Source organism: Anser anser (assembly GCF_964211835.1).
Source record: "Anser anser genome assembly, chromosome: 22".
NCBI classification, from domain to species: domain Eukaryota; kingdom Metazoa; phylum Chordata; class Aves; order Anseriformes; family Anatidae; genus Anser; species Anser anser.
The window spans coordinates 2,439,451-2,455,049 of NC_139743.1; the positions used below are offsets into that span (position 1 = coordinate 2,439,451).

Here is a 15,599-nt window from a genome sequence, read left to right on the forward strand (position 1 = left end):
GCAGCGCGGCGAGGGGAGGAAGGGGCGAGGGGCGGCCTGAAGGCGGGGGGGTTACAGCGAGCCTCGGGGGCGCGTACACGGCCTGCCGAGGGAGGCAGCGCGGCTCCTGCGCCGCTCTGAGCCAGCGGCTGCTCGCACCCAGCGGCAGGAAAGAGCCCCAGCCGCCGCGCCCCCCTCCCCGCAGCCCAAACAACGCGGGCCTCCCTTCTCCCGCTGAAGGAGCTCCATTAGCTACTAGACCTCCGCAGGCGGCTGTAAGCAAAGTATTGCATTTCATCACCCCTTATTCCCGTGTATCATTTGAAGAAGAAACCCCGGCACACAGTCAGCCTGTCCAAATCCGCAGAACTGTCCGTTTCAGTCCGTTCCAACATCTACACTTGAGAGCTGCTGCAGATGCAAAGGCATCCTTTTCACATTAAACATGATTACATAGTCTAAACAACTTGGGAGTCAACAGCAACAGAATAGAGGGTGGGGTAGCAAAGGAAAGGTAACACGGCCGTTAGAAACAGCCAACAAACAGCAATTAATACAGGGACAGGGCACCAGGACAATCAGAAGAGGCTGAATCTTCCCAAGATGCAGAGGCTAGGAAGCTGTAGTGCAGTAGAAAGTTTTAGTATTAAACAGTAAGTCTTGAAAGGAAAGACAGAATAAGGGATAAAAGAAGGTGCTAGGAGAGATTCAAGATGTGGTGCAATGCACTGGATGCACTCTTCATTCATGTGGCAAGTTTCACAGATGCTCTGGAGCACCCGCCACCACCCTTACAAGACGTTCGTCTTGCCAACGATTGCACGTCTGGGGATGTAGAACTTGGTTCTCAATTCAGTGTGTCCTCTAAGTCCTCCTTCTGCTTTTTCCTCTCCGCAAGCCATTGCTGGATCTTTTCTTTCAGCTCCGTGTTTGGTCTAATCTGGTCCATAGTGAGGGGGCTCCGATTAAAAGGATCCGTCTGATCACTGAAAGAGAGCAGTGAGGAGATTACTTTGACAGTCTCCTTGCTAGAATAAAAGTAGTAAGGCTAGGAGGACTGGCATGATCTTCCTGCTAATTAAGTGAACTTCATCAGCCAACACTGAGACCAGGTGTTGCTGGATAACATCAGATAAGTGATATATATCCCCCAAAAGTATTAGCTGCAGATGCACACAGGCCACTTCATTTGTAGGGCCCAGGACAGCAAGGATGAACGAGGAGCATGGGACATGTTGGAAGAAAGTGAACAAACAAACCACACCACATTCAACAAGGTCAGCACATCATCTCTTACAAAACACTGAAATCTTCTACAGCTTTAGGCAATAAAAGGCACTCTTTTGTATTCATTGTAATCCAAAACTTTAGATACGTTTAGTGAAAAATCCAGACAAGAGTGATGTATAAATATCTGCATCCAATAACCAAACTGTCCCTCACTAAAGGCAGCATGTGCATAATCTGTTCTGTACTTCCATCTCTGGGCTAAAGTCAGAAAAAACACGTTAAACGCTTTTAATCATGTCTGGAATTTATTTCAGAAAAGCCACATTTGAGACCAGGTTACAGGTGATTCTGAACACAGAATCATTAAAGCCCTGGACTTCACAGCAAGCTGGTAAATTGGGGAGTGAAGGAGACTGCAGATGTGTACCCACCCCATCCCAAGCTTCCGCCCTGGAAAAGCACACATCATTGGCACATAAAGAACAGTCAGTGCCAAAGGAAGCTTAACCTGAACCAAGGACGCAGTTAAGCCTGTGTTTCATACCTGAGCAGGTGCCGGGCTATGGTTGACCTATCCACGGTGACGCGGGACGATGGCAGTATTACCGGGTCAGACATCAGAGTGCTCATGATAGGATCCAGGAACTCATCACAGGCATCTGCATACGTCTCTTCTTCTTGCTGCTGACGGTCTGCAAGAGACTGGCAAGCACACACAGCTTTTAAAACACATGATTTCTCAGTGCTGTTCCACTTTGTTTAAAAAGAGGTTTGCTCCTAACTAGTAGTGAGGCATCACCATGACTGAAAAAAAGCCTCACTGGAACATAAAAACATCACAGCTGGTCAAGGCAATGGCTATGTAACAGGGTCACTTGAAACATGCAAAAATGTAGATCAGGTCTGAGAGCCCAGTCTAACACACTTATTTCCTACTGGAAATTAACACACTGGTAGTCAGGAAGCACAGGCCTTGCCGTAAGCCACGCATTTCGTTTTTCACCCTGCATGCTTATTCATCTGTAGCATCCAGTTCTTGAATTGTCTAAAACATTTACAGGTGCACACCAGAAAGGAGCCTTCTCAGCTGCCCAACCTGGTGCCTCATATCAAGCACCATTCCCCAGAACTGCAGCTTCACAGCAAAGATGCAGTGATGGAAAAGGATACCAACTGCATTTCTTCTTTTTGGTTTTTATTCACTCCACCTCTCACCTTGATCCTCTCAGCCAGGTTACTGAAAGCCACTATCATATTGCCAGGCTTATTGATTTTCTTCAGAACCCTTACTGTCTGGGCAAAGAGTGTTGGTGAATAGGAACGTCCATCCTTGGGTACAGTGGCACAGAAGTTTTCTTCATCCCTGAACCACAAAAGTTGAACAAGAGTTTAAGAATTCTTATTTATCAGGCTGCAAAACACACAAAACACAGTCCCCCCAACAGTTGCATTGTGACAGCAAAGAACTCAAGAGACATGAAAACTAGAGAAAAGCTTGACTGTAAGCAAGCAGTTTTCCTAGGTCTTCTCCAGAGAGACCCAATTTACAAATTTAACTGCTATTATGCTCAACTTCCATTCCTACCAAGTTGCAGCTGACTTCCCTGCGTAATTTAGAAATTATTACAAATGAGCACACTGCACTTCTGAAAGGTTCGTTAAGGACCTCTGTTAACGTAGTTCTTGCTGGAAAACACTCCCACCTTGTGGCAAAGGAGGCTACAGAGCTCTGCTGCTCCAGATGTTCACCTGACTCCAGCTACAGTTCTCATCCCAGTGCAAACTTTGGTGTGCATGTCACAGCAAGTCCCACTTTAGGCCAAATTAGATTTCCACTTCATTCCAGGCAGTGTCCAACAGAAGACAAAATCCTGTTTACACCCTATTATGAGTCTCAAGTCCAAGTACCCAAAGGCTGCCATTCTCCACAAGCACCTCCTGACATCCCACCTCCAGCTCTCCCTTGTCACATACCCAAGGTTCAGGTAGATCGTACAGATGTCAGAAACTAGCTGTTGCGGTTTGAAGTCAAACTCGCTGAAATCCTTGACTTTCAAAGCTCCCATTTTAGGGCCAACCAGGTGTTGCAGGAAATAGTTTAGCATGGAGATGATGCGCTCAGCAAGAAAAGGATGCACAAACAGGGACTTAATTTCTGGAACAGAAACCAATAGTTCCCTGAGCTTCACAGTAACCCAGTCCCTCTCTGACAATCCTTAAACTGAATTAGGCCCCCCCGATTCCCAGGCAATGCTGTTCTACAGGTCCCAGTGGACAGGATTTGCTCTCCCTACCTGATGTTAGGAAGGCCAGAGTACCGATGGTTTCATTGGACATGATGTTATGGAAGCGAGCCAGCTGACCAAACATCTGCAGGCTTGACTCCTTCTCCCGCCGAGCCTCCTGGGACAGGCTGTCCCACTCACCACGGTCCTTCTCTATCTGCTGAACTTTAATCTTACTTAGGTACTGTAAAGACACAGCAGGGAAGAGCATGGGAGCAGCAGTCTGAGTACACAGCTTTATTAAGTAGAATGCTTTCCTTTCAGCCAGGCAATCCCCTCAGGACATAGAAGAGGCACGTGCTTGTTAGAGAAACAAGTAAGGTGTCTCCTACAGCAGCCTCGGGAGAATAGGCAGGTAAATAGGCTACAAAAGCTAACCTAGACTGCTCCCTCAATGACCAAGAGCATTATCAGGGAGGTGTTCAAAAACAAAATGTCTGTAATGAGTATTGATTAAAGAAGTTGAGGTTGCTCCTCATACACAGTACCTTCAGTCTGCAACCTACCAGCACAGACAGAAAAAGAAGTTTTCTGAACCAAGAAAAGAAAAAAAAAGTCATCGTAGATGTTCACCACAGCTTTGGGTGCTAAGCATAGAGAGCATCCACTTTCCAGACTATCTCCTCTGGTGAATCAGTATAATCTCACATACTTTCCTACGGCTAATTCCAGTTTAACACATCTAGGTAATGTTAACAGAAAGCAACAAGTCCCACTGCTGATCTGCCTTATCTCAGGTGAGACAGAGGTAGAAAAACCAAAGTCTATTTTTCAAGACTGGAATACCATGAGTTAATTAAGATTCCAAAACTAGGAAGCTATAAATAAAAGTTCACTTGTGTTATAATGCTTTTGTATTCTCACTGCCCTGTGCAACTTAATGGTAAGACCTCAGCTACTACCTTGTCCACTCTGACAGGGGCCCATTCAGGAAGAAAAAGGTATAGAGTATTTGAAAAGGGTCACAGCTGCATACCTTTAACAAAACTCAGAATGTTCATATTGACAAATGATAGGAAGTCCAAAAACATTCAAAGCCACATCCGTAATATCCATATCACCTGCCTGATCTGACAGCCTCCAGACAATCTGTTCTGCCACAGGTAAAAACTCCACACAAAAGCCCTTTCTAGTAGCAACAAGCAGCCACAAAGGGTGTAGTGAGACAGCCACCACACACCAGGGACACAAGTGCAGCTGGAACTTGCCCTGTAAACCCAAAGGAAAACCGCCTAGAGACAAAAGGCCTTTGTTAGGATATGCCACCAGTGGAAAGGCCAAGAGGATTTGATAATCATAAACTGCAGAACTTGTTTAAAGCCTGGCTGCATCCAGATTAGCAACAGGCAGATTTCCTTCCAACTCTGCTAGCACTTGCTTCTCAATCAAAAAAACCAGCTCTTTTGCTCTGACCTGCCTCCCAAGACGAAGAGGAAAGGAAGAAAGTGCCCTCTGTGCATTGTCCCATCATCACGTCCCCATCATACTTGCCGCTGTAACCCCTTCTTCCAAGGCATTTGCAACACCAGCCTTGATGCTTTTAACATTATGAACTGGCTCAGCTGAGTTTCCTAGCAAGTGTCTACTGCAAGGATTCATCCAAAGAATTGAGTACATGAATGCTGTTCTAGAGATAGAGTCAATATTGTAACAAGCTATCTTCAAGTGAGTGAGAACTGGTTCCTACATGATGCCTGCAGCACACGTAGTAAGCCCTACCTGTATGGCTTCATCCAACAGGAAAATGGCATCATTCATGAGCAAATTAAGGAAGCGCAAGAAGAGAGGGGGATTCATTGCCTCTAGGTTCTCTGAGGCATAATCAGCCAAAGCCTGCAAACAACAACAAAACAGTTAATGCTCTGGCACACTCCAGACTGTAGGACGCAAATCCATATACTGCATTAGGAGCTAGATACACATGCTTACATGTATGCCTCTTGCCTTACCTTTATGCTTTGTCGGTATGAATCTGTGCCCCACATGTATCTCAGAATGGGGTACATTGGACGTCGGTAATTAAATTTCTGTTCAAACTGATGTGGGTCACCTAGACACAAGCAGAAGAGCATTGCAAATCAGCTGTGGGCACAGAGAAGGATTTTAAATTCCTTTCCAATGTTTGTTTAGCACTGCGTGGGAGCAGGCTACATTTTCTTCAGAAAGCTAAAACGCTGACCTCCCAGTGCACACAGCTGGGGCACTGAATGCATCAACAGCCAGCAAGCAGTCAGGGCACAATTTTCACTGTTGCTTCCTCAACAAAAAAGTTCAGCAGTTTCTAGTGAATGTGAGCACTGCCATGACCATACTAGCACTAAGCATCCACAGAGCATGGCAAGCAAGTCCTGTGGAACAATAGCCAGGGGAGACGTGCAGCTGCCGGGGCCATGGCTTTTTTTTTGGTTTTTTAAAAAAAAGATCACCTCAGTAGCTATCAGGATGCTTTTATAATAGCAGGATGTAGTGCCAATGGACACTCAGTGTGCCTGGCAGCATCCCAAGCAGGAGGCCAGTGTTACAGCAGCAGCCCATATGCCTGCGGACAGGTGAGAAGGGCAGCTCCTCTAGCTCTTGAGCAAATCTCCCATTTCAAAGAACAGGAAGTTCCAATAGCATGCACACCATATATACATTTCCTCTAACAGCATGCTTTGCCTATTGCTCTCACAGGATTAGAAAACCAGCTCCTTGAGAAGTCAGATCTGACACTGATTTCAAAGCAGCACAACAAATCCCACAGAGTATAAGAGGATGGGTAATTATAAGCATTACTTTGCTGAAAAGCTTGTGCTCTGAGGGTTACATTTTTTAGCTATGTAGTCCCGCACAAGTCAGAAGTTTGGAAAGACCAATGCTTTGCTGGAATGCTTTCTGTCTAAAACAATTGAGCAATTTAACACAACATAAAGATTCATCTGTTTTTACTGAAGTACTTCACAACTCAAAGACATCCCACTACAGATTTTACAGAAGGAAGACACCTCTTCCCCTTTCACACCTACCAGTAAACTCGATATCCACAAAGACTTTAATAAGTGCCTCAGCAAGATGGGCAGCATTCTGGTAAGAGCAGAATACTCGTTTGCGATGAAACACACTGGAGACAAGTGGATTTTGGACCTGATCTAAATGAGGCATCACAGCTTCCAGCACTTCTGCCAGCTTGGCTCGCAGATGAGGATTTTTCATTCTGCAAGAGAAAAAAAAAAAATATGCAAATTCAGCATGGCATGAGGGCCGCAGAGGGGACTTAACTGTACAGAAAATGCTCCAGGAGCTGTGCCCATCCATACAGGAACAGCCAGTTGTTGCAAACTATTTGTAAAACTGATGCTGGCATTGAGCTGCTCTGAGCCACAGGAAGAATGCAGGCAGTCAGCACTCATAATTAAATCTCAGACAGAAAGGGGAACAGGTACGGGAAATATCAAAGCTGTTGCTTCCATCCCTCACAGAACAGAATTCTGGCAGGGCGTACTGCTGGCAAGCCATGCTTGCTTGTCAGCTGTAGCTTCCCTGAGCAAACATGACTTGTCAGCCCAGCTTTGTACTTATTGTCCAATGACTTGTTTCCTATTTATTCTGAAAGTCCAAAGTCCCTTGCCTGCTGAGCTTGCTTTCCGGTGTATGACTGGATACTGAGCAAGGTGAGGGCATAATTCTCTACTGCACCGGTGGGGCAGAAGCTGAACAGCCTGCCCAAGGTCAGGCTGTGGGTTACTGCCAAGATGAACTACAACTCAGATCTTCCAGGGCCAGCCCAGATTAGTGGGAACAGTATATATACAAAAAGCTCCCTAGTAAGTGAATCTCCACCTGCTCCTCACTTTCCTCACTTACTGTTCACTGGTACCTCGTTCTACCTGCCTAAGCTCCTGCGTAGTATGACGCATCAAGTTTTTAGACACAATCCTATTTGTGCCGCATGTGAAACCCAAGTCCTTCAGGAAATTTCTTGTGACTCCTATGAACAGAATTTAACTTTTTTTCAATGAGGTAAAGCGAATTGCAGATGTATAAACTAAATCTCAAGACATCTCTAACAATTTCCGCTTCCTTGGTTCTACCCAGGTGCTCTGCAGAAAAGCATAAAGGGCTTACAACTGGAGCTGTACATACCTCTCCACGTCACCCATGAAAACAGTAACAAAGTGAAGGATATGTTCCAGAGAATCGGCAGAAGTCTCCAGAATGTCATCAGCAAAGCGTCGCAGGAAAATGAAGAAGTCGCCCAAATTATCTGCAAAGAATTCTGTGAACAGAAATTGTATATTAATTCCTTCTTGTGCAGCTCACAGCCTGCTTTTTGGCCTTCCATGTACTTAGCTTACCTCCCTGATTCTGATTAAAGTTTCTAGAACTAAGTAGTTGTATTAGAACACCACAATCACAAAGAATAGTCAGCTTTATGAAACTTGTTATGCACTGGATTCACTTCAATTATCAGGGTAACACCCAGCAGCTATCTGTTGATGTTACGCATTGCTCAAGAGAAGAGAATCTCCTGACAACAGACTTTTATGCACATGGAAAATAGTAAATCAATGTGCTATTCAGCCAAACTTGGCAACTCAGCAGTGAGCAGGATCTTGACATTTTGTAGCTGACCTTCGCTACACTTCCTTACCTGTTCTCTAACCCTTTCTTCCAAAGACAGAATGCCTTTCACATAGCTACATTAAAGGAAAACCCAGGTGCTTTGAACATCTTCTGGAATAAGGCCATGTGAACAGAGCACTACTTAAATTACGTCAGATTCAGACCCTTATGCGCAGCAGCCACAAAGCAGCAGGAAAGGTGGTTTCACCTGGTACGTAGGCCAATGCACTGTTTTCCACCCCTGGCAATGGGAACGTCAGCTCTAGAGGCTCAGTCCCTTGGTTTCCTATAGCCAACTGCACCAGAAGAACTGCCATGGACACCTGCAGATTAAGGCAGTTCTGCAGCATCTGTGGCTCTGTCATTGCTGTCTTTGTGGAGAGATAGATGGTCATCAGGCGTTCAAACTGCTCCCTGAGGCTGTCAGCAGCAGGGCTAGAACTCTGCTGAGCTTCTCGCCACGCTACTTGCAGGCGGTGAAGGCTTTGGTTTATCTTTACCATCTGGTCATGCAACCTAGTAAAAAAAAAAAAAGGGTGAGGAAGACACCAGACAAGATGCAAATAAGTTTAGTACAGACTGCCTAAGTGAAACAGAAGTCACCACACACTGAGAGAGATGTTTTGTGCAGCTGCCAGTGCAAGACTTCAAAATGTTGCCAGCTTGACCAGGTGTGCTGCTTCCCTCTCTGAGCAGCAGCAGGGAGGCTGCAACGCAGCAAGTGTACTTTCAATTCAAACTATTTCCTGCAGATAATCCGCTTGGGGGCCAGCAGCGGGAAGTGCTTGAAGAAAGGCAAGCCACCGGTTGGGAGGGTAAGATATCCTCCTGAGGAGCCAAAGAAGTCTGTTACGCAGCCTGGTAAACCAACGGCTCCTACGAAGCACTCTTCAGCAGAGCAGATAATGAGACTACGCAGCTGCAAACCCTGTTAGATTACCAAGGTCAGGGAGTGGGTAAGCCCTGGAGATGCCTGTGAGGTGACATTTTCAGTTTCCCAGCAACAAGCCACTTGCATAACTTTTTCATCTATTTCTATATTTAGATAATAAACCAGAAGGGGACTAGGCTTGGATCAGCAGTGACCTCATAGTATCCAGGCAACAATTTGCAGAAGACTAAGAAAAACAGTGCATTCTGGTGTCCAGAAAATTGTTTCCTGGAAACAGCCAGTTACCTTGCATTTGTGTTTCAATTAAAATCCATTTAGTGGGCCAGTTCAGACACTTCACAGTGGGCAAGTACTCTGCTACTCAGAAGCTCTCTAGCAGATAAGCAAGGGGACACAGGCCTGTTCTCTCAGAGAAGGTATGAGAATTGAGTGAGCCATGCCAATCCAGCACTTAGCTGTTAAGACACTATAAATAACATGGACTCCTGTCAGCTTTGACTGAACACAAGTGAATTTCTTCACAAAATTAGTCAGCCTGATGCTCAAGGGTCAGTCAAAACATACTGTGAAAGGCATTTGGCAACTCAAGTGTCTCACTCTAAGTTGTGAGTATTTAGTAAAAATTTATGTAACTGTATACAGATACAAAATAGTGCTGGGAGCAATCATTTACCTGCAGCTTTAACATTCACATTATTTCTGAATATCAGATATCATTCTGGCAAAGTGCATGCCTTGGTAGCACATCTAACACCTTCTCAGAGGTCAGCTCCTTAAGAACACTCATACAGCTGTAGAACCATTACCTGTGAAATCCTAAGTGAAGGGTGTATTGTGTTAGGACCAGGTTTTCCGTCACCAGATTGTAGCTGTTTGCAAACTCTGGCTCTTGCTCAGTCACAGCAGGTATCAAACATGTTTCTTTTTCTAAACCTAGAATTAAAAACATCTCTGCATTAAGTCCTACCCAGAAGCATCGGTAAGGAAAGAGTGCTCAAGATGGCTCCCACTGATAATATGAAATGACTGCAGGTGATGCTGGGCAGTGTTTTATTTGTATTCAGTTCTTCCTTTGCTCCTCTCTAGTGCTTCATTTCTCTCTCCCTTTACTGGTGTACAGCAAGAGAGCACTGCTGGGAGAGGTAGGGAACTGAAGAGATCCCGTCTAATTCATTTACTCCCACAGGTTTTGGGCATACCTTTCATATGTACATTCTTACTCCTCCTTTCCTCTTCATTCAGCTCCTTTAGGGCACAGTAAGTAGGATTAAAGGTTAGCAGCCTAGGAGATTTTGGTTTGCAGAAGGGCTGACACAGCTTTAGGAGTGCAGCTCCCAAATTCAGGAAGAAGGCATCTGAGGCATACATCTGGAAGAAGATCTCTGGCATCTGATTAGCCCAAATTTTGGTACGGCCTGCATTAGCATGGAGACAGTTTCCCAGCCAGGACAAAATCCTGTGCTTTGTTTCTGGAGACAACTGCAACAGGTTCTTGAGCATCTGATAGATCTTCTCGTGGAATTGGGCCATAAACTGTTAGAGGGAACAGAGCATGTTTGAAGGAGTCATTGTTAGAAAGGCGTCTTTTGCCTGTCCTGTCATTAATGCTGGAGCTGTCACAGGTCCAGACTACATCCTACTCTTAAAAGGCAGGATTTTCAAAGAAAATTTTTTAAAGATTTTTTTTTTCAAAGTCACGACACCTAAATCAATCACCCATCAGACATGTTATGAAAAGGCCAAATCCTGAGGCCACCAAGAAAGGATAATTAGGGACACGCTCAAAAGCATAGCCAAGAGCAAGTTGTTTCAGTAGGAAATAAAAGCAAAATTCTTTGCACATTTTTGGCAGAAACAATGACCCTAAAAGAATACATGGCTGGGAATCCCATTCTCTGGGACAAACTCCTGCACCTGAGCATCCTTCCCTGTAGAACAAGAACTGTGCTTATGTTCTGATTTGTGATGCTTTGTTCTATCTTCTGAAATAATCTGTAAGATCCTCCCAGCACTGCTGATCTCAGGAGGGAAGCTATTTAATTACAAATACACAGTGAGTGTTGCCTGTCATTTTATCTGCTAGTGAGTCAATGTTTCGATTACGGGACAGGTACTGAAAAATATTTCATAGTGCTTACAACATCTAAGTTAAATTATCTCCATATACCATCTTAAGCTATGGTACCAGCATCTGTTCTGAAAGTACCCTACCATTTTCCCAAAAATCAGAAAACTACTTTGGTAACAGATGACTCACTCTTAAGCAGCAGAAACACGTGATCAATTTGAAGACTTCGGTTACAACCTGAGTAAGCACGCAAAGCTATTTACATTTTACAGATGGAGAATCCACAATCCAAAGCAGTTCTGTGACTTGCTCAGCCACCAAGACATGCTATCAAAGAGCCAGTGGAAGAACTCAGCACCAACATCAAGTCTTTTCACTTTCACCCGCAAGCCCAGAGACTAATAAAATACATTGGGAAGCAGCAGTATTACACTTCAGCCCCACCTGATGGATGTTGGATTCCTGCACCTTGATCTCTTGTGGACTGGATCGGGATGGATTCAAGAAGTAGCCGTGATTCTCTACTACACCAGGAGTCTTTAGCAAACAGGAGATATTTAAAATGGCACCTAACAAAGTCTTCTGATACATCTGTCCATTATTAGGATCCTTGGGCTGAATATAGCCTGCAAATACCTAGGGAACAGATAAACATGCTGACATTTATATAAAATCCCACTAAAAAAAACTATGGGTTTAGGCCAGCAAATCAGAAACTAAAAGGACCAAGGGTACACACAAGTTGTTACACTGCACTTTTGGTTTGAACCGAACAGGTTAGATCATCTAAATGCATCCCTGTAAGCAGAATCTGTGAGTGACCAAGTAGATCATCTTGGGTATGCACAAGTCTAACTGCAATGCAGGTATCAGAATTACACTAATGATAACAAATTTCTAAAAATGAAAAGAGCACAAGAAGCAACCAGCCTGTCACTGAAAAATAAACAAGGGATAAATCATCAGCCATTGAGCAGAAAGTTACAGGTACATTAGAAGTGTCTCTTTGTATAACCAACATCTACTACCCTGTTGTCACCTGCAAACTGTTTTCTCTTCTTCTACCTCTTGTCTTTGAGTGACGCTAGAGAAGCATTCACTGAACACCCCTAGGATTACACTATTGCAACCTGTGGGGTTTCCGCGTAAGACAAAAGTTACTAGCTCTTCATAAGGCTAGGACACATACCTTTGCTATATCTTTCTGCTTTGTGAAGTAGAGGAGCATATCTAGGTAAGTGTACAGCAGGATCTGACAAAGGTCCAAGTCCTTGATCCTGCCCAGCAAAATATCGAACACTGGAATCATGACTTCCCCAAACGTCCGCACTTCCTCATCCATTGTTAAGGCTTCTATGACCTCCTCGAGAAACTCAGTCATGTCTTCAAAATCTAGCAAGTGATACAAGACCGTTACAGACAAAGAGATCCTCAGTGCGGCCAAAGCTCAGAGTATGCACACCCTGCTACCCAAGCACAGCCCTCCCTTTCACCTTCCTTTTAACAATGCATGGAGCCAAAGCTTCACTCAAGCCACAATATTCGTCCCTCAGGCTTTACCTATGTTAAGATGTCCCTGGCTTGCTTAGAGATAAGAATTAAGAGCCTCTTTTACAGCCACTTCCTCAATGGAGACAGGAGAGCTCACCATCACCGACATTGCAAAGTGCAAACATTCAGAGGGCTGAATGCACTTAAAGAGAAATGCAGCTAGAACAAATTAAGAAGCCTTACAACACTAACGGTAACCTTACAGACTAAGGCATCAATTAAGTTTAGTCAAACTTACGTGCCCCTCTCAGTGCCTCCAGCATCAGGTCCACCAGCTGCTCATACACATTCTGGTTGACATAAATCTCCGGGGTCAGAAGAACAGTGTGAGCATTTGACACAGTCAGATTTCGGCAGCGCACAGCAAAGGGCAGCAAGTTCTCTGGAACCTTGGTTATCTGCACAGAAACGACAAGATAGATCTGGGATCGTGTATCCAGTTCTCTCCACTAAAATGTCAGCTTTTGGATAACAAAGTTATTTCCTTTCTCAGAAACTTCTACCCACCTCTTCCCTTGCCCTCTGGAAACAGGCATAGAGGTAGCGTAGAATTTGTTTCTCCCCCGCATCCCGATCTGCAGAGAGGTTTTGTGTGGTGGCAGAGGTCATGTAAATCAGGTGGTTTCCAGGCTCCTGCAGCAGCAGGCGGGTGAACAGGGCCTAGGCACAAGCAAAAATAGGCTGAAAGTGAAACAGTCCCAGTAGAGAAAAAAAATCACTTAAAATAAATCCCTTATCATCTTAGGCTAAACTATTTCTGCCCAGAAGAGCCGTCTTTAACCCTTATTAAGTAAGAGTACCAGACTGAGAATCTTCAGGCTCAGTTAAGTGCTAAACTAACAATTTCTCCAATCACCTTCAAGAGCGATGGCAGTTCTAAGGGAACTCTAACTAGCAGCTCCGCACTCTGCTTTGGCAGACAGCCTTCACTCAGGATGCATTGCGTACACTTTGCGAGGAAAGATATTTAATTGCTGTTCCCAAAGTAAACAGAAGATCTAAAAGCCTTATTGTGCCGATTACTGGGCAGTTGTCAACTGTCAGGATAACTACACAGAACTAAACAAACGCATTTTTGTTTGTTTTTAAAAACAGAAAGCGCATAAAAGGCTCTCCTTTCCTGTCACCATTGCTGTAGGACAACCTGCCTCAAACGGAAAACACTGAATTCCCCACTCACAACTAGGATTTTGAAAGAGTTCCATCAGGAGCTATCAGCACATCACTCACAGCAGCTGCACTATTTCTGTCTGGACAGCCATCAGTCTGTGTGAGAAATGAGATATGCAGCAATCGTACCTGCTCAATATTTTCCATGTCAAGCCAGTCTTGGTCATCCAGATCTGCAGCCATTTCTTCCAAATACACACAACGAACTGGAATCCCATTTCCACTTTTCATGCTGGGATCACCTGAGAAAAACACAAATAATCTATTGTCCCAAAGCTGACAGAAAACATAGCTGCAAGCAGTGAAACCTACAGGCAGGATCCTGCCCGTGGCAGAGCTGTCTGCTACCAGCTACTGCAGGGAAGCCCTGCCCCTCTCCCACCATTCCCACCCAGTTTCGTGTAGATCTGACAAGCTTCTGTGAGGCTTCTCACACTTCTGCTCAAAGCATGGTCCACTCGGGAACTCATCAAGACAGCGCTCCTTCTGCGAGTACACAGGTCATGCTGCACACTGTTAGAAGTCACGCTCTTACACTGATATCACAAGTAAAAAACAGTTTAGGGCTACTACGAGAGCAGAAGCTCCCACAGAGTTCCCTTGTTCACATCCTTGCCTTGAGGGCCCGCACTCAGCAGAAGCAGCACAAGCTTCTCAGCATGCTGCTGCCAGCAGTGCCACCTTGGGCCAGCTCAGAAATGCCGAGTGCTGCCTCTGCTGGCCCCATGCAGCTGAAGATGCTCAGAAGCGCTGACTCTCAGGATTGTTTTTACGAGACAGCGGCAGAAATAGTCTCTCAGCAGCTGTGTAATGTTGCTTTCTCTGATCCTTACAAGTCAAAAGCAAACACAGGAACTCTGCTCAAGGCTTTGGGCACACCAGCTGCAGATAACCAGCTGCACGGTTCCAGGCCAGATGCTCTCCACCCAGCGTTTCTCCCAGGCTGTTTCCCACCGGCACAGGCGCAGAGCAGAGCTCCCTGCTTGAAGCGGGGCTCGCGCCTGCCGGGGTCTGCCCAGACGGGAGCACACCAGCGCCCGTCCCCTTGGGGCCCCGCAGTTGCCTTCACAAAGCAAACCACGGCAGTGACGGGCCAACACCTGCCACGGAAAGCTCAGCCCCCGGCACGAGCACTCACTGTTGTCGAGGGTGATGAGGAAGATCCTCTGGATCATGTGGTTGATGTTGAGCTGCTCGCACAGCTCCCGCTGGGAGCGGAACGAGCGGCTGATCTCGGCCACGGAGTAATCACAGTCATCCAGGCTCTCGGAGACGCTGTTGTCGGAGTCATCCTGGCTGGCCGAGGTCTCCTCGCCTGCGACACCGAGACCCAGAGCTGCCCACCGGGCTGCCCCCCCCCCCCCCGAGCTCCAGAACCGCCCCCGAGCGCCCGAACGGCCGCGTCCACACAGGAACGCGCGGCCCCGGCCCCGGGCGGCCCCGTCAGCGGCCCCGTCAGCGGCCCGCGGCTCCCCGCCCGGCCCCGCCCGGGCCCTCGCCGGCCGCCCCCGCCCCGCCCGCCGCGCCCCGGCCCCGACCTGCCAGCGGCCGCGGCTGCTGCTTCTGCCCGGCGGCGAACTGCCTGGCGTCGGCCAGCGAGCTGAAGAGCGCGGCGAAGGGGTTGGCGGAGATGCTGTTGTTGTTCTCCTGGTCCGTCATGGCCGCGCCATGCGGGGCGGGCCGGGCCGGGCCCGGGACCGCCGCTCCCGCTCCAGCGCCCGCCGCGCGCGTCACGGCGCCGCGCTCCGCGTGACGTCATCAACACGCGCCGGGAGCGCGGGGCGGGGCGGGGCGGGGCGGGGCGGGGCGGCCCCCGAGGAGC

At 46.7% G+C, this 15,599-nt stretch overlaps 1 protein-coding gene across 1 annotated transcript; it reads right to left on the bottom strand.

Moving 5' to 3' along the window:
• Nucleotides 1–253: 253 nt before the first annotated feature.
• Nucleotides 254–15,530, bottom strand: UBE4A (ubiquitination factor E4A). Its single transcript, XM_083808273.1, has 19 exons — nucleotides 15,316–15,530; nucleotides 14,916–15,092; nucleotides 13,907–14,019; nucleotides 13,115–13,267; nucleotides 12,846–13,005; nucleotides 12,246–12,448; nucleotides 11,501–11,692; nucleotides 10,188–10,521; nucleotides 9,795–9,921; nucleotides 8,305–8,612; nucleotides 7,617–7,749; nucleotides 6,500–6,687; nucleotides 5,444–5,544; nucleotides 5,214–5,327; nucleotides 3,504–3,678; nucleotides 3,184–3,364; nucleotides 2,425–2,572; nucleotides 1,754–1,911; nucleotides 254–965 (listed from the first exon to the last, which is right to left on the bottom strand). The coding sequence occupies exons 1-19, from the start codon at nucleotides 15,434–15,436 to the stop codon at nucleotides 827–829; spliced, it is 3,225 nt and encodes a 1,074-aa protein (XP_083664399.1). The 5' UTR covers nucleotides 15,437–15,530; the 3' UTR covers nucleotides 254–826.
• Nucleotides 15,531–15,599: the final 69 nt, after the last annotated feature.

Excerpts from the sequence above, each read along its gene's own strand:
- UBE4A (XM_083808273.1), bottom strand. The coding sequence starts at position 15,436 with ATGACGGACCAGGAGAACAACAACAGCATCTCCGCCAACCCCTTCGCC. Across the intron at positions 3,679-5,213 it reads TGTTGGATGAAGCCATACAG|TACCTAAGTAAGATTAAAGT; the intron begins GTAGGGCTTACT and ends GTGTCTTTACAG. Across the intron at positions 2,573-3,183 it reads ACGATCTACCTGAACCTTGG|GGATGAAGAAAACTTCTGTG; the intron begins GTATGTGACAAG and ends TTTGTGGTTCAG.